The following is a 23,393-nucleotide window of genomic DNA, read 5'->3' on the forward strand; positions in this document are numbered from 1 at the left end:
TTCTGCCCACCAGGCTATGGAAAGTCTACATTTTATTGCAAGAATAGGAGGCTAAAATCATACAAGTTTAAAGCTTTTCTAATAAACAGTTTGCCAAACTTTCAACTGGCTTAAAATAGAACCTTTTAAAAGTTAAATGATTCGACCAATCAGCACATATCAGGATATCTTGCAAAGAAACTCCCATCATAAAAGACCTTGACACAGCCACACCTCTCACTGAATGTGCTCCAAACACACTGATATCCATGCTAGCTCTACTCATTACATTTTTACTCATATAGCAAGCGTAGGAACAGACACACCTTTGAATGGACTCTTAAGAGATAAATAATTGATCCACACCTGGCGGTCTGACTGCTGAGGTGCTCTTCTCATATTCCTTCACACATCTCACTACACACAGATTGACTTTCTCATGAAAAAGGGATAGAAAATAGAAATAAATTCAAAGACAAATCTTTCAAAGTCAACAACTCATTTGAGTGCCAACTGTCCAACATATCCAAAACTTTAGACACATCCAAAACAGAATTATATGTGGAGACCGGAGGCTTAGCAATTCAAATGCTTCTCGTCAACCTTGTTACCATAACATCTTGACCCAATGAAAGACCACTGACCAATTTGTCACATGGAGCAATAGCTGATGTATACACATTTACTGTCCTATAAGATAAACCATCCTCATACCTTTCTGATAAATAATTCACCACTTCAACTGAAGACACCGAAACGGGATCAAATTCCCTCTCTATTCACCAACAAACCCATTTCTGCCATGCCAATCTATATAATTCTCTCATTCCTGGAGCCCAGGATTCCCTAATAAATTCTGAAGCTTGTTGTGAAAGACCTGGTACCTTCCCATACTCTCCTGAAATTTTCCAAGCCACCAAAGTCACACAGTACCAACTTGTGAAGTTCGCCTGCTGGACCCTGCAGGAGCTCTGTAACTGTTGGCAACAGGATTGGAAAGTCCACCTGCGTTTCCAATATAACAGAATACCAAATCTGAGCCTTACAAAGAGGTGTAACCACTACCACCATCATAATCACCCGAGCCATGATCGAGAAAGGAGGAAAAGCAAAAGGACTGACACCTCTACAATCTTGTCGAAACTCATCTATGCCTACTGAATCCGGATGCCAGATGAAGTATCTGTCCAATTGAGCATTCAGACTGTTAGCGAACAGATCCATCCCAAACAGTCCCCATATATTCAGAACCCAACCACACGCTCTAACATTCTTAATGAAACCTGATTTTGCTGTAACACTCTTCGAATCTCTTTCATTATCCTTTTCAATTTCTCTTTGAGTTTTAACACCCCCTCCACCGTATTCAATGCAAAACCCCAAAACTGAGTTTCCTGTCTGAGTTCCAAACCGGATTTGTCCCTGTTGATCACACAACAGAAACGCACTGATAAATTCATCATCATTAACGTACACTTCATTAGTATAGACTTGTTCTGTTCCATGGTCAAAATTTCGTCTAGATAAATGATCAGTCTTACTCCTCTTTCCCTTAAAAAAGACATCACTGGGTGGAGAACTTTTGTGAAGTCTGAAAGGAAGGCAAACAAATTTCCACATCCTTTCGCTCCAAACAATTTTGACATACTTCTAATGTTGTTCCTAAATTGGAACGGTCAAATAAGCATTCGTCCAATTCAGAGAAGTTAACCAGTCCGCTGGCTGACTATAGAATGTGTCTTAACAAATGCATACCCTCCATTTCTAAATGGTGATATACCACCAAATCGAACTTAAGATTTATTACTGGCCCTCATGACTGTCCTTTTTGGCCAGAAAAATATTGCTTACAAATCCTTGCTCCTGCAGCTCCTACACTATCGCACCTTTCTTTTCTAACTTCAAAACCTCTTTGTTTATGAACATTACCTGATCTTCCCTGAACTGAATCCCTTTTGAAATCCAGTACTGAATCGGCTCCTTGATAATATCTATGTGGTAACCTCTCACGGTCTCAAGGACCCATGCATCTCCCATTATCTCTAAACAATTGTGATAAAAAGTGGGCAAGTCTGCTGCCCAACTTTAGTGGTAAATCAGTAAGGTTTGACCTTACCTGAACCCCAAATCCATCGCTTACCACGACTACCTCGTCCTCTAGTTCGCTGTCTTTGTGGAAAGAAACTGGACGACTTCCATGTTCCTTGTCCTTGTGAGGGGCCATAACTACGGGAAAATGAACCTCTTGAAATTCCCATTCTTCAGCCGAGAAAGCGAGCCCTTGATCTTAGAGCCCATCTAAAAACACAATCATTAAAAACTCAGTGTCTTACTGTGATTTTTTAATTGAATTTATTCGTGAACTGAATCGTGGATGCAGCACAGAGGACTATCTGAAGGGAATCACCCTAGTTTGGGTGGGCAAGATGCATAAATATTTAATGAAACCAATAAAAGAAACTGAAATTAAGGACACAACTGATGGATTGGGCAGGTAGTAAGGCACAGATGGACTGACAGCAGAATTTTATAAATAATTTAAAGATACACTGGTATTGTGCTTCCTTGACCTAAGTCAAGGATCTCTGAGAAAGAATGAGCTACCACCTTCCACAAGTGAAGCTTCGATTGGGACCATATTAAAACAAGGTAAAGACGATGAAGATGATCAATCCTGTAAGCCAGAGTCTTTATTAAACATTTATTACACAGACAGTAAAAGTTGTTCACATATAGTGGCTAAGTGTAAATCCACTAATGAAGAAATTAATTATCCCAGAACAATCAGACTATATTCCCAGGAAAGGCCACTTCTAAGAATTGCTGGCCAATCTTTGTTGTGATACATCAAATAGATCCTGATATTCAAGCTCCCTTGATGTTTCTAGACAAAGAGGAAGCTTTTGATTAACTAGAAAGGCCTTTTCCAATGGTGGTGGTAGTATGCAGGATGGATATGGCTACTATACTTCTAACCCGATTAAAGTGATCTATTCAGAACCTTGTTCTAGAGTACATATTATTAATTATTCTCCCAGCCCATACTTAGTAAACTTAGTATTACTCTTGCCTTAGCAAGGGACTTCTAGCTCGGGGAGACCCACTTAGAAGTATTACTTTTGCCAATGAAGAGGCCATTATTGGTAGACGTGGATGATATCCTGGTCTGTTAAAAAGCAACAGAGGGAGATAATTCCAACTGGCAGCATTCCTTGAGTCCAGATGTACTGAAAAAACGCAGACATTCCCTCTTATGGAATGCTTCACTAGGCCTGTGCTTGAAAGTACACTTTGCTGCTAAATATCTCACCATTTTCTTTTTATAAACAGAGAGGGAACAGGATCTCAGAGAGAATTATGGACATGCAATAAAAACATTGGTGGTGCAAGCTGAGAGGTGGATAGATACAATTGCCCCTCACTATGAAGGCAGAACTCTCCTAATCAAGATGCTGGTACTCAAGTTTCTATATCTGTTTCTTAATATACCAATACCCTTAAAAAACTAAACTAAGAGGCTTTGCGGTAAGTAATCTCAAGTGATATCCCTATGCAGCACAGCTGCACTTCGCAATACATTGTTAGGCCCAGACAGCATGGCTCCACACCTATCAATTAAAAGAGATCCAATAAAAAAGTGGGAATCTTATAACCAACCTGGCCTTCACAAAGCTCAAGCCTAATAAGCTTATATATTCAGGTGTACAAACTGAGTGATATGGACTTTGGGCAGAGGTAGACTTTAAGATATGTATCCCACTAAAACTATCTTCTCGAACAAGACAACATGACTTCTAAAGCAGAAACCACTTCAGCTAACTTAGATTTTGCCTGACACACTTTATACTAAGAGAGACCTACTCTAACATGATAGAATGGTAAAGGCTACAGAGAACTGAGAAGACATCATCTATAAAAGACATGGCTACTGGGAATTTGAAGTCATCTGCTGATGAACGAGTTACTTACCTTCGGTAACGACTTTTCTGGTGGATACATTAGCTACCTGTGGATTCCTCACCTAATGATTCCTCACCGAATGAATACTCCCATGGCGCCAGCATTCGACGGAAATCTTCTTCCTAGCTTCTGCACGTCGACGAGGAAGTCACATTTGCCCACGCGACGCCGTCTGACGTCATACAGGCAATAAGAGGTCCTCGCCGACGTGAGGAATCCACAGGTAGCTAATGTATTCACCAGAAAAGTCGTTACCGAAGGTAAGTAACTCGTTCTGATGGATACAACTCCCTGTGGATTCCTCACCTAATGAATAGAGTCCCAAAGCAGTACCACGCCCGGTGGTGGGTGCCTGTATGGTCAAACCAAGAAATCCTGCAGCACTGACCGTGCAAAATGGCAGTCCCTTCTGACCTCAGAGTCCAAGCAGTAATGCCTCTCAAAAGTGTGAAGGGACGACCAAGTGGCGGCCTTGCAGATGTCGACCACAGGAACACCCCTAGCCAAGGCCGAAGTGGCTGACTTAGCCCTGGTGGAATGGGCTCTAATACCATCAGGAGGATCCTTCTTTGCTAAAGAGTAACAAATTTTAATGCAAACAACCACCCACCTGGAGAGTGTTCTCTTGTGGACTGCCTTTCCTCTCCTCTTGCCCACGTCTCCGATGAAAAGCTGATCATCCAGCCTGAAATCCTTCGTTCTGTCTATGAAGAAGCTTAACGCCCTCTTTGGGTCCAAGCGATGAAGTCTCTCTTCTTCCTTTGAGGGATGAGGCAGAGGATAGAACGTGGACAGAGTAATTGTTTGAGCCAAATGGAAGGGTGAAACAACCGTCGGAACGAAAACAGCCTTGGTCCTCAACACCACCTTATCCCCATAAAAAGTTGTATAAGGGGGTTTTACCGATAAAGCCTGCAACTCACTCACTCTCCTTGCAGATGTTATGGCCACCAGGAAAACTGTTTTAATCACTAAGAACCTTAATGGACAAGAATGCATAGGCTCAAAAGGGGACCCCATAAGGAAAGTCAGGACTAAGGACAAATCCCATTGAGGCATAACGAAAGGTTTTGGAGGGTATTTATTCATAAGGCCCTTCAAGAATCTAAGTACTATAGGAGATTTAAATAACGATGGTTGGTCTGGGAGACAAATGAAGGCTGACAAGGCAGACAGGTAACCTTTAACAGTAGCCACTGCACAACCTTTCTGCGCTAAAGACAAATCAAAAGATAAAACATCTGACATATGAGCGCGTAAAGGATCAATCTGTCTCTCCCCACACCATACCACAAATTTAGACCACCTATTAGCGTAAATAGTTTTAGTGGAGTGTCGCCTGGCCGCTAAGATAACATCCACTACATCAGGTGGGAGAGAGAAGGAGCTCAGGTTGCCCCGTTCAATCTCCAGGCATGAAGGTGCAGGCTCTGGAGGTTGGGGTGTAAAACCTGCCCCTGCAACTGCGAGAGGAGGTCTGCCCTGAGAGGGAGACGGAGCGGAGGGCACATTGAGAGTTGAAGAAGGTCGGAATACCACACCCTCCTTGGCCAATCCGGAGCAATTAAGATTACTTGGGCCCGGTCTTGGCGAATTTTCCTCAATACTCGAGGAACCAAAGGTATGGGGGGAAACGTGTAAAGCAACTGGTCGCACCAGGTTCTCTGAAACGCGTCCCCCAAAGCCCCCTGCACCGGATACTGGAGGCTGCAGTATAACGGACAGTGCGAGTTCTCCCGGGTGGCAAACAGATCTATCCGAGGAACCCCCACAACTGGAAGATTAGACGGACTTGATCTGGATGGAGACGCCACTCGTGGTCGGCCGAGAAATGGCGACTGAGACCGTCCGCACGTACATTCAAGACTCCGGCCAGATGATTTGCTACCAAGCAAATCTGATGGTCCTTTGCCCAGGACCATAGTCGAAGAGCTTCTCTGCAGAGAAGGTACGACCCCACTCCTCCCTGTTTGTATATATACCACATCGCAGTAGTATTGTCCGTCAGGACCTGAACCGACTGACCGCGAAGGGATGGGAGGAAGGCCTTGAGAGCCAGACGTACAGCCCGCAACTCCAACAGATTGATATGAAAAATCTGTTCCTCTGGAGACCAAAGCCCTTTGATCTCCAGATCCCCCAGATGAGCTCCCCACCCTAGAGTGGAAGCATCCGTTATGACCGTGGTCACTGGTGGTGACTGCGTGAACGGCTTTCCCTGTGAAAGATTGTTGCCCGCAATCCACCACTTCAAGTCCGCAGCGGCATCTCTGGAAATCTTGACAGAACCTTCGAGATCTCCTTTGTGTTGAGACCACTGCCTTCGGAGGCACCACTGAAGAGCCCTCATGTGCCAGCGAGCATGCGTGACCAACAGTATGCAGGAGGCAAACAGACCGAGCAGACGAAGGACCTTGAGGACTGGAACGACCGCTCCATTTCGAAACATTGGAACCAACTCCTGAATATCTTGAATCCGCTGAGGCAGAGGAAAGGCTCGATCCAATGTTGTATCCAGTACTGCCCCTATGAACAGGAGGCGTTGAGAGGGCTCTAGGTGAGATTTGGGCACGTTCACCGAAAAGCCCAGGTCGAACAACAACTGAGGTGTCAACTGCAGATGATGCATCACAAGCTCCAGGGACTTGGCTTTGATCAACCAGTCGTCCAAGTAAGGGAATACTGCTATCCCCTTCCTTCTGAGCTCTGCCGCTACCACCGACATCACCTTCGTGAAGACTCGAGGTGCTGAAGTAAGACCAAACGGGAGGACCGCAAACTGATAGTGCTGCGACCCCACCACAAACCGGAGATACTTCCTGTGCGACTTGAGTATCGGGATATGAAAATAAGCATCCTGCAAGTCGACAGACACCATCCAATCTCCATTGTTCAACGCCAAAAGCACCTGAGCTAGGGTCAGAATCTTGAACTTTTCCTGTTTGAGGAACCAATTCAAGATCCTCAGGTCCAGGATTGGTCTCAACCGACCATCCTTCTTGGGAATCAGGAAGTACCTCGAGTAACAACCTCGACCTCTTTCCTGCTCTGGGACCAACTCCACCGCGCCCTTTAAAAGGAGGACTTGAACCTCCTGTTCTAACAACAGGAGGTGTTCTTTTGAACAATAAGATGGGCGAGCGGGATGGGTGGTGGAAACTCCCGAAAGGGAAGGGTGTAGCCTTTTCCCACAATGCTGATAACCCAAGTGTCTGATGTAATAGCCTCCCACTTGTGAAGAAAATGCAGTAACCCTCCCCCTACAGGAGAGGAGTGAGTGGGAATTAGTGGAAACCTAAGGCTGCTTCCCCTGCTGCACCCCTCCAGAGGACGAGGAAGAGGCAGAGTGCTGCTGAGAGGCTCCCCTGGTGCGGACCCTACCCCTCCCTCTAATTGATCTAAAGGTGAGAGAAGAGGCAGGTTGTTGGAATCTCCCCCGAAAGGAAGAGGAGGAAGAGCCACGTCCAAAACCACGAAACCTCCTAAAAAAACCTGGAGGAGGTAGAAGAAGCAGCTTGCAGCCCTAATGACTTGGCTGTGGCCCTGCTTTCTTTAAACCTTTCCAAGGCCGAATCCGCTTTAGCCCCAAAATGTTTGTCCCCATCAAATGGGAGGTCCAACAGGGTCGACTGCACGTCCGAAGAGAACCCTGAGTTGCGAAGCCAAGCCTGGCTCCTCGCAACCACAGCCGTGCCCATCGCCCTAGCCACTGAGTCAGTTGTATCCAACCCAGATTGGATAACCTGGGTTGCAGCAGCCTGGGCATCCGACACAATATTCAAGAGTCCTTGGGGAAGCTCCGTATGTGATGATGTTATTTCGTCCATAAGAGCATAGATGTACCTCCCCAGGATACATGTAGCGTTGGTGGACTTCAACGCCATGCTACAGGACGAGAATATTTTCTTGGATTGCGAGTCCAACTTCTTGGAGTCTCTGTCCCCCGGCACCGTCGGAAAAGATCCAGGCGCAGATCTAGAAGAACAGGAAGCCTGGACCACCAAGCTCTCCGGCGTAGGGTGTCTGGACAGAAAGCCAAGGTCAGATGGTGCGGCCCGATACCTCCTGGCCACAGCCCTATGAACAGCCGAGGAAGAAACCGGCTTCTTCCAAACCTCCAATACCGGATCAAGCAAAGCCTCGTTGAATGGTAAAAGAGGCTCTGCTGTAGTAGAGGCCGGATGTAGGACCTCGGTTAATAAATTCTGTTTCGCCTCCGCCACCGGCAAAGGCAGTTCGAGGAAATTAGCTGCCTTTCTTACTACAGCGTGAAAAGTGGCTGCCTCCTCAGTATACTCCCCTGGAGATGACAAGTCCCACTCAGGGGAAGTATCCAGCCCACTAGCTGTATCCAGTCCATGAAGACCCTCGCCAGAATCCTCAATTTCCTCCAAGACCCGTTGGTATTCCTGTTCCTCCAAGAGACGGAGAGCACGTCTCCTAGAATGAAGCCTCTCTTCAATACGCGGCGTCGACATGGCATCCGCCGAAGTCGAGGAACGACGCCGATCTCCGGATCCATCCGACGGCATGTCCGGCGCCACAGGCAGCTTCGACGCCGCGCTAGGAGCCGGGTGAAGAGAGGCGCGTCTCGGAGTCTCCGATGGTCCTGTCGGAGTCACTGGCCGAAACCCCGAAGTCGACGGGATGGAAACCTCTGGGGCCGAAACCTCTGGAGCCACCGGAGCGGACACCGGCGCCGAGCCCACATTCCCTAAAGGGAGAAAGGGCATAAAGGGTGCTGGCCGTAGCGGCGCAGGAGCACCCAAGGTGAAAGCCAACGGGCCCGAAGGACCAGTTGGAGAACCGCCTGGAGCCATCTGCTGGAAGATGGTATACCTCGCATTAAAAAATGCGGTATTATCAGCTCCAGGGGCAGGAAAAGCCGGATACTGGGGTGCCTGGATCGAAGGCGACCCCGACGCCAGCCTCGACGTCTGCGACGCCGGAGAGAACACCTGAGGCTGCGTCACTTCAACCACTGAAAATGTCTGCCCAGGCGAAGTCGGAGAAGGCAACGGCGTCGATGGATGTGGAGTGACTGTGGGACTGACCTCCCAAGTCTTTCGACGCCGAGCCGAAGGCGACCTCGATCGAGACCTCTCCTTGCTGGAATGGCGCCGTGAATCCCTACGGCGCTGGGAGTCTCGATGACGCCGATGAGTCTTCGGCGAGGAGGACTTCCTATGATGCTTCTTCTCCTTCCTTTTTGACTTCGCCATGAAGAGTTTAGCCTCGCTCTCTTTTAGGGCCTTCGGATTCATGTGTTGACATGAATCACATGTTGCGACGTCGTGGTCGGAGCTTAAGCACCATAAACAGTCCGAATGTGGGTCAGTAACGGACATCTTGCCCCCACACTCCCGACAGGGCTTGAAACTAGACTTCCTCTGAGACATAGTAACCTCAGAGAAAAACCACGCAGCAGAAAACACACTGTAACTTCGAAAGCAACAGTAGCTCCCTCGAAGATAACCGTTTCGAATGCACGGAAAAAAGGGAACTGACGTTGGCACGTCGGCAAGGACCTCTTATTGCCTGTATGACGTCAGATGGCGTTGCATGGGCAAATGTGACGTCCTCGTCGACGTGCAGAAGCTAGGAAGAAGATTTCCGTCTAATGCTGGTGCCATGGGAGTATTCATTAGGTGAGGAATCCACAGGTAGTTGTATCCATCAGAATGTGCTATTTAGCACTGTACATGTGTTTGATCTATGCATAGACCGATCTTGGGAATCGGACCCAGTGGGCTTGAGAATAGGTTATGTCTACAGTCACAGGTAGGGTGGCATTATTCCAATACCAAGGTGAAAATGTGGACCTGAAGCTATTCTTTCGTATTTAAATTGACATGGATTTGGCAATTGTTTGTTGGTAGGCCAAGACTCAGGGTAGGTTAATATGGTAAAGACACTGGAGTTATGATTTGGGCCACTGTAACGTAATGCCTTATGGATAAGACAAAGTGACTTGCACTTCTTTCCTGCAGAAGGAGCCAAAAGAAGTTATCCGAGAGCAGGGTAGGAACATGATCATGGATTTTTTGATTGTACAGCACTCTGGCAGCATAATTTTGTACTTGCTGGAGTTTAAGAAAGGTGATGGGGAGAATATTCCATGTGGGCCATGACCACTTCAACAATCAGTGCAATTTTCTGTGAGCAGTGAAGCAGAGGTAAGATCCCTTTCAATTGTTAATGGGGTATGTGTAACTGTACCTGGCACCACACAACAACTGTGTATCATGAACTCAACTGTTATGGGTAAGAATGTAAATTATTTAGACATGCAATTGCAATTGTACAGATAGGTTCAGAGTTGTGCTGTATTTTGTAGTTTGCTATCTACAGACGTATGGAAGAGCAGCGCTGTAGATAAGCAGTTGCAAGGTTGCCGGAGTTGAAGAGTTGCAGTCACGCACTTGTAAATGTGCAGTTGTAGGGTTCAAGCTATGTGGCAAAGACATTCAATTGCACAGTGCAGTGAAAAAAAAAAAAAAAAGACCATTTTTAAAGAAAATGAAGGAGAGTGAACATGGACTTTAAAAACACTTGACAAAGGTAACTCTGAAAACACTGCCATGAGTGAAGGAACTGAATAGGTCTAAAGTAACAAAACTTTTTTTTGCATATAAATTAGCAATTTATATGCAATCCAAACAATTCCACCTAATTTTACTCTCCTAAATGGAAGAGCAGGACAGCACAGATTTACTGTAACCCACAAAATCAAATGTCCCATGACCCACGTGTCAACCTAAAGGGGACAGATCAGTGATAAATGAATGCTGTGCCAAACCACAAAAGATACATATGCTGTAAGAAAGGATTACTTTAAGCAAAAGCGGTAGGGAAAATATATATCATCATTCAGTTAGAGGTTCTCCTATAGTCATCAAGTGAGGTCTAGCATACACTAGTAGCAGCCACATGGTAGCATTCCATGCACTACAACTACAAATAAATGATCTGGTTAAGTAAAAAAAAATTGAATTCCTATTTCAAGAAACAAACGGGGAGGGGGGCGCACGAAAAAACACAGCTTAACATAATTAACATTCTTGAGAAACAAGAAACTGGGCGTTGGAGTCAAAGACCAACAAAAACGCAGGACCCACTTGTTTCAAAGCTTAACTTGCCTCTGAAGTAAATTTTGGCTTTAAAAAACAAAACGTTTCCAACAAATAGAACAGTGAGAATGCAAGCCGTTGTCCCTGGGAATAAAGTGATGGAATGCCTTAATAGGCTTTAAAATACACCACGGACAGTATGAAAATACTCTACAAGAATGTTAATTGGAAACTGCGGACAAGAACTCAAGCTATTACAGGCCGGGTGGATAAAATAATAGGTTATCAATGAAATTCTGTCAAAAGATCATAATTACCAAAAGAAATTTTGCAAGAAAGGTATCAAAACATTAAGCGCACAAAAGAAACGTGTGAAACATTGCAAATGAAGAAGAGAAAACATCAAGAACAGTGTATAAAGTATAAAGGGTATGGTTCCAGTCACAAAACTGAAAACTATGATATTAACCTTGTAGAAAACATGAATGAACACACAGTAGAAATCGACTTACATGATATGTTATCCCTGGCTAAAGACAAGTGCCATCAAAAAGATGCGGAGCATCCCCATTCAAGCGGAAAAACGGAATGCAAATATTAAGATCGAGTGCCATTAATCAAGCATGACACAAAAAAAAATGTACTCGAGCAGTGGGAGAAAAGGCCTCTCCAAAACACAGTTTGGCTTTAAGAAATATGATCGGATTAAAACACCATGCAGTGGAGGAGGCAGTATTTAATATAAAGAAAACAGGAGACAAATATGAAACAGCTGTCCTTGGGGAGAACAAGAAAGAAGAAGTACTGGATGACAAATTGAAAAAAGAGGGGGTGGGGGGATACTGAAGACGTGAGGCATGCCGACAAGAACTCCTCATAAAAAAACAGTACAAAACTCTGTGTGCTGAACTTCCCCCTTTGCATACTGGTGAAGGACAATTGTAAGGTCACACATAAAAAACAGAAGGGAGCAAAATCATAGGCTTGTGGAGAACAATAAAAACCAGGACCAGGAGAGATTCAAGTGGTCTGGCCAAGACAAGGGGTAAACCTCGTGCATTCCCACAGAGCATCCAGTACAGCATGACTGCTTTTACACGCACTCCAATCTCCTTTCTTCTCCAACACACGTCACCTCTGAAGATGGCCAGAACACCATCACCAAACTGAAACCCCTCTTGTTAAGCAACAGACTGCTGCCCACCCCACTTCATGAAGAAGATCAACCACATTCTGAACCAAGCGGCACTCTCACACTGCATCCCTTCTCACTTGAAAAATGCTTGGATCTCCACACTGAAATAGCTATCTCTAGTACCATCCAATTGCGGCTCTCACTTTCAAAATTACTGAAATCCTCATCATTAAATCTTTATTCGGCTTCAAGCTGTTAAAGCCCAAAAGGTCCATAACAATTATAAATTACATAACATTGTTGGAGCAGATATGCTAATATGAGAAATTTCTAATGATTTGTGTATGAATACTAATGAGAAATATTGATAAAAGAATCTAATATTTGAAAATAACATGTATGAGGAAAAAGTGCCCACGGGGAGTGGTCCCCATATGTATTAACAAAATGCTAAATAATGAAATTATATATTAAAATGTGTAATAATATGTCATATTTGAATGTATAATCTATGTTTTATGATAATTCATGTTCTTAACTTAGCCAAACTGGAGGCCTGGTCTTCGCTGGGCCTTGCTTTCTTTAACATGGAGACGCGATGAGCTGCCGAGGACTGGAACTGGAGAAAAGAACCTTGAACTGTACATAGTTCAGAGAGAGCTCTGCTAGAAAATTCTGCAACTGTACCAGTGGACAGGAGATGATGAGGACAAATTGATACAATTATGTGTAGTGTAGGCTAAATGTACTTTCCCAGGACTTGAACAATGGAAGCACTGACTGAAAGATTGCGTGCAACAATTTAGTTACCTGAAGAGCCAGATGATGTTTTCATCGACAGAAGGACCAATCAAACTAATGGAACTTGAGGCTTGAACTGACGCGAATATGTGGTAAACAAAAACTATAGGTTAGAGTCATAACTTCTGATAAGGTTTACCAATTAGCAATTAGAGGAATGGACTGAGAGACCCTAATAAAAAGTCATGACAAGGAAAGGAAATTTAGATCGGAAAGGCGAAGGTTGATGATATCAGGAGATGCTGTCTGAAGTTCTGATAATTGGGCTTGCTCTCTGTGAGCCTGATACTTGCTGATGACTGATGACCTGGAAACGAAGACTGACTCGTTGCTGATCTATCTTGGATAGGTAGCTATAACAATGTGACTAACTAATGTGTGCTTTTTCTTCAAGATACCAACTGCGCTGTTTAAAATGTTTTTTCCTCTCTCTGTAGCTAGATTTTCCAAATTAATGATTTTTGTCTAAATTGTTTTCGCATGAAGACCCACATGCTGATGCTAATTTGAGTTAGGTAGGCTGACAAGGGTGACTTAACAGTGACAGCAGACTGACTGACTTGTATTGCTGAATTATTCATAAATGTTAAAGGATTTGCTGACTTACATTGATGCTTGTTTATGCTCGTAATGTTCTTCGTGAATAATTTGTTTTGTGATGATTAATAAAGTTTGATTAACAATAAAGTCAAATAAAGGTTTTGATTAGAACTGTAACTATTAGGGAATAAAAATGATTAACCTTCTTGAGAGTGATGGTAATTTCTTATAAGATAGGGGGTTTTCTTGATGGTTGTTATTGAGTGCAGTGCTTATTGATGGTCCATTGGTTTACCACTTAGCTGGGATACTCCATGCGATCCAAAAGGTTCATCGACCTATACACGTCCCCTTGTAAATTTACTAACTAAGGACCAGGCACGCTAACAACATCAATAAAATACACATACATAAATAGGACAAAGGGACATTAAATGCCAAACCATCAGTGTAATATACAACAAACAAGAAAAAAAACACAATTTCTGGCAGCCTGCAAGGGAGGACTCACTATACTGCAAGCTAGTTGCGCTTGAGCCTCCACATATATAGCAGAAATCGTGAGACCGCAAACAGTATGGGCTCTCTAATGTCGCTTCTCAAGATCCTGATAGGTACTCTATAGAATACCCGAGACACAGCAAATCAGGAGGCTCCATTTCCTTCTGTAACCCATATATGTAAAAAAAAAAAGTACAACACATTCTATAGTTCAATGCAAAAAGGGCGAAATCCGTCAGACTGCTTGGCAGTATGCTGACATTTGACAGAGAAAGAAAAAAAGTGTCAAGTCCCTAAATGAAATTTTAGGTAAAGTGTCTTGGCTTGGGGAGGCTCTCTCTCATTAAGGAAAGGCTCCAAATTAAAATGATCCTTGAACTCAAGAAATGCTGTAACAATGGAGCCTGCACCAGGTTGCCCTTGGTAGAGGGCATGCCTATACTGCCAGTACAGTCCCTTTAAGGTGGCCTAAGAGACCCCAGTAAAGTCAGAGGGGCTGGACCAGAGTTCCCCACACCCTATCAGTGTAAGGGAGTGTTTGATAAACCTAACCCAGGGAATACTCCAGGTAGACGCAGGAAGTCCTTCAAGCCCTGCCATTAAGGAAGCAGCTCAAAGGTCCCCCAGAGACTATGCCAGAATCGAATGGGTCTCAGACCTGTTTTGTCATCAATCAGTTTCAGGCCCATGTCTAAGCATAGGGGAATAAGTGGAGTGCCGACAGGGAGATAGGTTAATGCTTGCATTAAACAATTTTCTACTTTCTGTAAGCAACTGAAAACTTGATGTCCCCACAATTCTGTGACATACAACGCGGCCTCAGGGGCTTGCAAGTTATACATTCGAGGGCTGGGGAAATGGGACCAAGTAGGGATCCCCTTTGGGACCTCGCAATTCCCCCAGAATAACTGTTTAAGTTTAAGCCTGCACTTCGCGTTGTCAGGAATCCAATCGAAGTGCCCAGTAAGTGTAACCCCAAGATAATCCAAAACATGAACTCTTGCCAATTTAGCTCCATTAAGTGAGGGATTTGACCTTAGAGGATGGACGAGGATTTAAAAAACATATGCTTGGTTTTACCAATATTGATTTCTAAGCCCCAGAACTGATCCAGGAGCTTTCGAAGCCCTATCAGGGTTTTAGAGATCAGATGGGTGTTGTCGACAAACAAGTGGGCTGGGACACCTACATCTGCCAGTCTAGGAACATCATTCTCACAACTCTACAGGTATGAAAACAATTTTTTTTTTACATGTAAAAAAGAAGAAGAAATGGGATTGGAGCAAGAACGCAACCCTGCTGAAGTCCACAATTTACTGGTATAGAGTTAGTTAATTCACCCTGAGACCCACAGCAAACTTCGGCAAAGTTGCTGGAGTGTAATCTAATAAGGATGTCCTAGGGATACTTCGAAACCCCTGTGTCCGCCATCACTTTTCAGAGAATTTCCCTGGAGAAATGGTCAAACACAGACCGGAGGTCAACGAAGATCACATACAGACGAGCAGTCCCGAGAGTAACATATTTCCAGTACAATAGTAGAAGTCAAAATACCTAATCAATGGTGCTTACGCCGTCCCAGAAGATGGCTTGGAAAGGAATCAAAATTGCAGTGTTGGATACGCACTCAAGCAACCTAGCCAGAATGACCCTACTTAACATTTTCTGTGTGTAATATCTATAAGACTAACTGGCCTAGAATTAGAGGGAAGGGGCATAGAGCCCTTTGTAAAAATCTGGATAATCTCTGACCCAGCCCATGAGGGGGCATAGGTGCACCATTCCTGATGGCATTGAAAAACATAAGTAAATATGGTCACCAGATGTCCTTTTCGACCCTAAAAAGATCTCCAGGAATCTTATCCATTCCTGAGGCGCTGTTTGGAATAAACCTTAGAGCTGACTAGACCTGGTCTTCTTCACTAGCAAGATCCTCAGTGTGGACACTGAGTGGCTCAAATCACAGTTGAAGTCACCAGCAACAGTTTTAAAAACATCAATCGGAAAGGCTGTAATACAAGAGTCCATGATATCGATAGCTGATGACTCAGAACTGTTACTCAACCCAGGCCTGCGGTACAAGTTGCAAACATAATAACTCAAATTACCGATGAATCGCAGGCTAACACATAAACCAAGAGGTGAGCCCAACTCAAAGTGGTCAGATAAGGCAGTGTGTTTTTCACCGAAGTAGTCAGTCCACTTGATGGTCCTCCTTTCCTTGTGGAAATGGCAGCTTGAGTGAAATTAACAAAACCTGAATTAAAAAAAAGGAGCTAAAGACCATGTCTCTTGAAAAAGACATGTAAAACGTATCTATACACTCACACCAATCTTCAGAGGAGAGTTTGGAGGCTAAGTCTTACTTGTGATTTTTCTTTATCCTAGAACTGTCTAAGCCTGCACAACCTTGCCATAAATGGTACAAACATATAGACCTAAAGACCCAGACCTAAGTTGCTCACATTTCACTTCTTTTATCCATTCATTATCTCTTAATGGTATTAAAGCATTAGAACCATTCATAATATTATTGTCATTATTATATGCATTTTGCAGCACATCAACAGACATGGGTTGTCTAGTATTCATCGTACAAAATGTAATTTACAAAAATGCATCGTAAAATTAAAAAATAATTCCATTACTTGTTTCCAAAAATGTATGCCAGCAGACCAGAAAGACTAGTGTTTAATACCTGCAAACAAATCCATCAAGCATGTCCTCTCTGTTGCAGCCATGCGTTGGGGTACCCCTTTCCTCCTGGGGCACTGGCAATCTAAGTGCACCAAAAGGGCATTTTGCGAAAGGGCACTTCTCCTTGGCAGTGAGATCCGAATGTCTGCAAATGTAATACTTTTTGATCCACTTTACACTGTGTTTGCAAGTTTCTGCACCAATCTCCCTAGGCTCAAATGATATCTGACTTGTTTCACAATTATTATTCTCCTTGGACCTACTGGAAGATAATATGCCACAGCACCTAGGAATTCTGAGAGTATAAGTCTTGAACTTGGCCCTTTCTGCAGGGTCATCACCAGACATTTTGCCTTTCCTCCCCACTTTTTCCTGAATTCGTTTTTGATGACTTTAGGACTCTGGGCAGATTACCACTGCTAACTAGTGCAAAAATGAATGTGCTCTCTGCTTAAAACACATTACCATTGGCTTATTCACAACTGGTGTTCTTAATTACTAATAAGTCCCTAGTAAAGTGCAATAAATGTGCCCAGGGCCTATAAATTAAATGCTACTAGTAGGTCTGCAGCACTGGTTGTACCACCCACTTAAGAAGCCTTTTAAATATTACTTAGGGCTGCCATTGCAGAGTCTGTATGGGCAGTTTTAAACTGCCATTGCAAGTTAACTCACTTGTCAGGCCCAAACCTTCTTTTTTTAATACATATAGGTCATCCCTAAGGTAGGCCTGGACAGCCCCAACAGAGGTTGCACTGAATTTAAAAAGGACAGGATTTCTGACCCTACCAAATCAGTACACTTTTGGACCCGAAGACATTCTGCCAGGAAGAAGGACTGCTGTGCTGCTGAAAGTAATTTCACATTGCTGGGAACTCTGCTGGACTTCTGCTTCATTGTGTCTGCCCTGCCGCACTCCTTGCCAGGGAGTGAGAAGGATAGAACCTGCATCTCTACATCCTCTGAACCAAACTGACTCCAAGGGCTTGCTGGCTTGCCTCCCCTTCTGAAGTTTCAGGGACATCAAAGACTCTGCTACAGCTTCTGGACTTGGCCAACTGTGAGTCCTACCCTGCCAAGTAGTACTGATTCAGTACTGGACCCTTGGAAGTGGGTTCTGGAGCTGTCAGAAATCCATGTATCGTTGTCTCTGTGCTGATCGGAAACACTGCTTCTCTCGACACATCACTGCTGCCGAGGACTGAGACATTGCAGCACCAATTGCACAGCTCGGAACCCACGCATCACCCTCAGTCCCAATGCAATGCCTATGCATTGCTGGCTGCGCGGCTCAACAACACATCACCTTCATAGCATTGGGTTCAACACCGCACTTCGAGGGCATCACATCAACAATGATGCATCCCAGACTGCGCGGATCAGACCAGAGGCATCACCTTCACATGGTCCCCTCCACTCCTCACATCAGATTTGCGACATTGACTCAATCCTCCACACAAGGTACTGTTTCGGCAGGACAAGGTTGGTCCCTGTAGCTGGCCCGCACTCCATCGCGGTCGGCCTCAACTTTGGATTTATCCCCATCTAGGGCGACCAGATAGCCCTAGTTGGCGCTTTAAGCACTACAATTGCAGATAGTCTTTTAAATATTGTACCACGACTTCTACTTATTCGATTTTTGTTGTTTTGTTCATTAAAGTCAGATCTGTTTTTCTAACTTAGTGTGGTTTATTTTTTGTGTGGTGTTTTCACTGCTTTAGGGTTTGAAGTGTTTCACAAATAATGTACACATTGCCTCCTAAGTTAAGCATGCCCACTTTGTGCTAAGCTACAAGAGGGTGAGCACAGGTTAATTAATGGTTTGTAAATGACTTATCTGGACTAGGATTGTGGATCCTGCTTGAACAGGGTCCATACCTCTTCCAACCAGAACCCCAAATTTCTAATAAGTATATAATTCTCACAACAGTGTGTACCTTTCATTTTAAGAAATACATGAAGAGAATACTTGGTCTGCTCCCGAGGCTTTATAGAGTAATAACATGCAGCATTTACAGATTTACATAGGTAGCATGGCTATATTTTCTGCAAAACAAAGGTATGACTCTGGAACTACAAGAAAGGTGAATGCTTTAGATATTCACAGAAGTATATGTTTTGAAACTAGACAGCCGGCTTCCCATGCATGACATAGTAATACCTAGGTATCCGAATGGTGCATGCTGTACTTTTTTACAACTATACTTGTTTACAAACTTAGACAGAAACAACATACTGCAGTTTCCATGACGAATGTGGACAATTACAGACATCTGCTCATTCTAAGCAGGCAGGAGTGGACATTCTATGCAAAAGCCACCTGGAGAGAGGGATGCCCAAATATAAAGAGGCAAACCGAAGGAAGATTTATGAGTTAACAACTCTTCAAACACAGTAAGGTTTTGGGTGACCATATTTTACTAGACGCTGTTTCTACTGTGAAAACGTGTAGCCACAATTTACACTGGGGGTTCTGCTTCATTGGAGACAACAATTAATGGTAGACAAAAAAATAGGAGGAATGATGAGCCTAAGAATGTGAAACTGCAGAGACAAGCAAGGACTGTCTCTGCAAGGACTGTGGCACTCATCAATTTTAACAGCCTTTCAGATGGGTAGCAGATCGACTCAGTAGAGGGCACCTCTATGGTCAGTCTTTGCATGGAAGCCACTCCGCCTTAGTCATGTAGTCTCTCGGTGACTTCCATCTCCTACAAATGACTGCACCAAGCATATGTGAGCTACTAGACAATGTATTAAATGGGAAGCTAAAACCTGCCACCGAGTACCTGCATATCTTTAACTTGAAAGGGACAGCACCAGCACTTTTAGCAGGATATCAATACTTTTACTTTTTATGGACTTTATTTCAGGTACTGCTACTAGCTGTACAAACATTGAAGGAGTGTCCTGATGATAGGAGTGTGAATGTACCGATACTGTACGGCTGTTAACAAGAGGTGTGCACTCACACCTCTACGGTTCAACATATGCATCAAAATAAATGAAGGGTTACCACCAGGTCATTTATTTTCAAAGTGAGGGTATCGTCTGTAGTATAAATTTATACTAATAATATTTTTTTATAAAACCCCCAATCAGTCTGCAATATCCCCTTAATATAATCACTGAAGAAAACAAAAAAAAGGTGATGGGTGGATTGTCTGAATTAATCTCAGCCACTGATAATTACTCGGGACTGCCATCTATTCCATAAACATGTATGCCCAGATATGAATACTGTGGGCACTGCCACAGGAATAAAACTATACTTTACTGACCAGACTCAACTAGGAGGAAGCCAGTCTGGATTTGCTTGTGTAACCCTTCTAAAAAGGACCTAGCCTGACAGGTCAAGCTGAAGAGCTACTATTGAACAGGCTCATGCCCGATTTTCACCTGGCAGGCCTCTGTCTATAGTGAGCAAAAAGTAATGATGTGGAATGTGGTCCTCAGTGATTGCCAGAGTCTGAGATTAAGTCGAACACCGCCTTGTTTTTGACACTGAATGTTAAATCACTGCACGTTGTGCGCAATTCACTAGGGATAAATAAAAACGCAACAAAAACGTAGGTGTTTAGCAAAAAGCCTATTCACTACGCATAGAATATTGGGCAAAGTAGGCTGAAGAAGGTAATGTGATACACGGCTCTCGGTAATTGGATGGATCAATATATGAGACGGAAAGACAAACATGATCAAAGAAATACAAAATGCTTTTGCAATGCTAGGTGTGCAAGGAAGGGTAGTGGTCAATAAGGAGGACATCCCTCACTCTCTCTAGTAAAAGATTATAAATGTAAAGTTCAGTCCTTAGCATATGCAGCATCACTTTGGTCGCCATATAGGAAGCCTTCTGTAAATACTATTGTGGAAAAAACGTTACATATGTATTTTCACCCTCATCAAGCACAGTTAGTAAGTTTGGAATTTAAACTAGTTTCAGCATGTGCCAAGTTCTAACACACTTGCTTCTGCTGATTGTTTTCAGCGTCTACAGTCCGGAATAGACAATACTGGGAAAAGTACATGCTGAACTATGTTATCAAGCTTAATATCACAATTATATGCATGCCTCGTTCAGTGAGATGATGTAAGTACAAACCCAAGGCCTCGGCGAAACAAGAGAAGAAAATGTTATTTAATTTTTAAAAACGCTAAGCCTGATCAGGAGGCAATAAATGGAAAACTGCAGTTATCACCATATATGTCACAATGTAGCTCAGCTGAAATCCCTACATATTTATATATGCTTCTCGACCTTGGAAGAACACTTTCGTATCTAAATACTCGATTAGATCAGCGAATATGCAACAATACATGGGGACTAATGCTGGCATTAAGCAGCAAAACGGATATACCTTTATTGCTCTACTAGTATGGCAAACGTTGCTGCAGGCATTTTTGGAGTGTTACATATTTTATCAATCATCAGACAGCATCTTTAAATACCATTTGGAAAGGAGATGGTGCAAGACTAAAAATAACGATAATCCATTTACCGTAATAATGTATACTGATGTCAGTGAAGTTACAACTAAAAGGTGTACATTTTTGAATAACTTCAATGGGCTGCAGTAATAATTTGTTAAATATATTACTATGGGCGACTGCTGTAATCTGTTTTGTGTAGTGTCCAAAAATAACGTTAATTGAAAAGGGATTTGGAGGCGTCGGCGAGACCATAGCATTCCGGCTCAGATATCGTACCTGAACATAAACCGGATGCGAAAGTGAGCACAGCCCTATTTGTTTGAACTAGTTTGTTTCTTAAACAACGGGGTGGGGGCGGTACTGAAAATAAATACAATTGAATGTACTTTACACACTGTAGGCGGTAAAGCCATGCAGCACATAAGTAGTAAGTTGTTCGGCACCTGCCTCTTCCCCATTTTAGAGACTCCCGGTTATCCATCTGAATGAGAAAGAATTAAATATTATTGTTTGTTTCCTGAACTATTAGCGCCGTTTCATACAAGTCCCAGATGTATGTGCAGATTAATTATTCTTTGAGGACGCGTTTAAAGAGAGGAGCAGATAGTCTTGCAACATAGTTTGGATCGTTGTGCCCTACACTCCACCATAAGTATTTTTAAATTAAACGTCAATAACTTTGTATACTAATAATGGCAAACACTCCCTTATACTGCTAGGGGATGGAAGTTGGTATTCCAAAGGGGATCCCAACAGTGCTAGTGCAAAATATGAGTGTCGATGTTTATGTCCCACAGACAGGAAGCAGTGGCTCTCAGATTACAACGGGTGTGTGCCGCATGCCACAAAAGTCCTTCCGGCAGGTGACACACTGACAGCAACTCCGTGTGCCCACAGTAGAGACACAGGAAGAGCGGGGTCAGCTGCGACAGCAAGTGAAGGCAAGAATTAACACATCGGAAGTTGATATGATACTAGTGGCGTCTCTGCCAGTTCTAGGAGAACTGTTGCAAACAAGTAGGAAAGCTGTCAGTATCAGCGTTTCTGAATTGCAACTCTGCGGTCTCCGACAGTACCGGGGAGAGGTGGCTGTCAGACTGCTAATGTGTAAAGGCGAGAGCTCTTGGACCTAAAAGTGCGGTGGTGTGAGTGCCTGTGGAAAATCTGGGGTTGGATCCTACACACACAGGCACTCTGTAGAGAGGATCACTGGGGGGCGGTTCCTGACTCAGAGTTCTCAAGCTGCCCCTCCCCTGGTCACACGCACGCGCACACTGTCAACTCACAAATTTCTTGGACTTGCCGTCGCCCTCCTCTGGGTTCCGTGGCTTCTTCTTGTCCTTGGTGCTCCGTGCAGGGCCGGGGGGTCCGGAGCCACCTCCTCGCTCCCCTCCACCGTTCGGGGGCTCCATGGCCCCGGCTATGTCAGGCTCCGTTGGTTGGTTTAGAGACGCCTATAGGGCGGGAAACTGATCAGCGGCGCGTGCCCCCAAAATCAGCCCAAGCACGCGGGTTTTAGGTAATTAAAGGCAGCCACCGCCCAAATCCAGAACCAGGCGCTTGACCTCAGGTGTAGGAACGAGTTGCGCGAGTCCAGGGGACCAATCCACTGAAAGAACCGGCACGCACCCTAGGTACGGGGGGGGCAACAGTGAGCTCGCACCCCGATGACCAATCCGCTGGTAGGTCCGAGCTGGAGGCCGCAGGGGGCAACAGCGGGCGCGCGCTCAGCTGGCCAATCAAATTACAGAGCGCGAGCCCCCTCCTCCGTCAAACTGTCACTGTACGCAACACCACCTGGGACCCGACTCACGCTGCTGTTTTTTTTTTTAGTCAGTGACTGGCAGTCCAGCTCTTCGGTATCCAGGAGCTTCGTTAGCGTGATCTAGGGAGCCCCTGATAGGTCGAGAGGTATGAGAGCAACAGGCTTTGATCTCAACTATAGCAAACTTCAACAGCTTCCGCGTTGTGCCGCTGAGATCGGGCTGTACCATTTGGGCACAGGAAGGGGGAGGGACGAGATACTTCCTGGAGATGTCTGGAAACGGCCATGTCTGTGCAAGGGTGTGGCGAACGTCAGGTGAAGATGCCGGCTCCCTCTGTTGGCGAAAGTAGGGAATGCAGGAGTTTGAAAGTGAATGGATACAGCGGATACATGCGTGCCAACAGACCCGATTCAGGGTGGTCTGTCGTTTTTATTTTTTTTAAACCTGAAACGATCTTAATTTAGGTTTACCAAGCCGCCTGAAATTTCCACAATCGCTGTGCAAGCTCAT

At 44.3% G+C, this 23,393-nt stretch overlaps 1 protein-coding gene across 1 annotated transcript in view; it reads right to left on the bottom strand.

Moving 5' to 3' along the window:
- Positions 1 to 23,150, bottom strand: part of DIAPH1 (diaphanous related formin 1) — a 978,623-nt gene extending 955,473 nt beyond the window's left edge. The window contains exon 1 of the mRNA XM_069199475.1: positions 22,404 to 23,150. Coding sequence (XP_069055576.1) covers positions 22,404 to 22,529 — 126 coding nt within the window. The 5' untranslated portion in view covers positions 22,530 to 23,150. The remainder of the gene's footprint in view (positions 1 to 22,403) is intronic.
- Between the last annotated feature and the right edge of the window lie 243 nt (positions 23,151 to 23,393).

Source organism: Pleurodeles waltl, chromosome 7 (genome assembly GCF_031143425.1).
Source record: "Pleurodeles waltl isolate 20211129_DDA chromosome 7, aPleWal1.hap1.20221129, whole genome shotgun sequence".
In the NCBI taxonomy this organism is placed as follows: Eukaryota; Metazoa; Chordata; class Amphibia; order Caudata; family Salamandridae; genus Pleurodeles; species Pleurodeles waltl.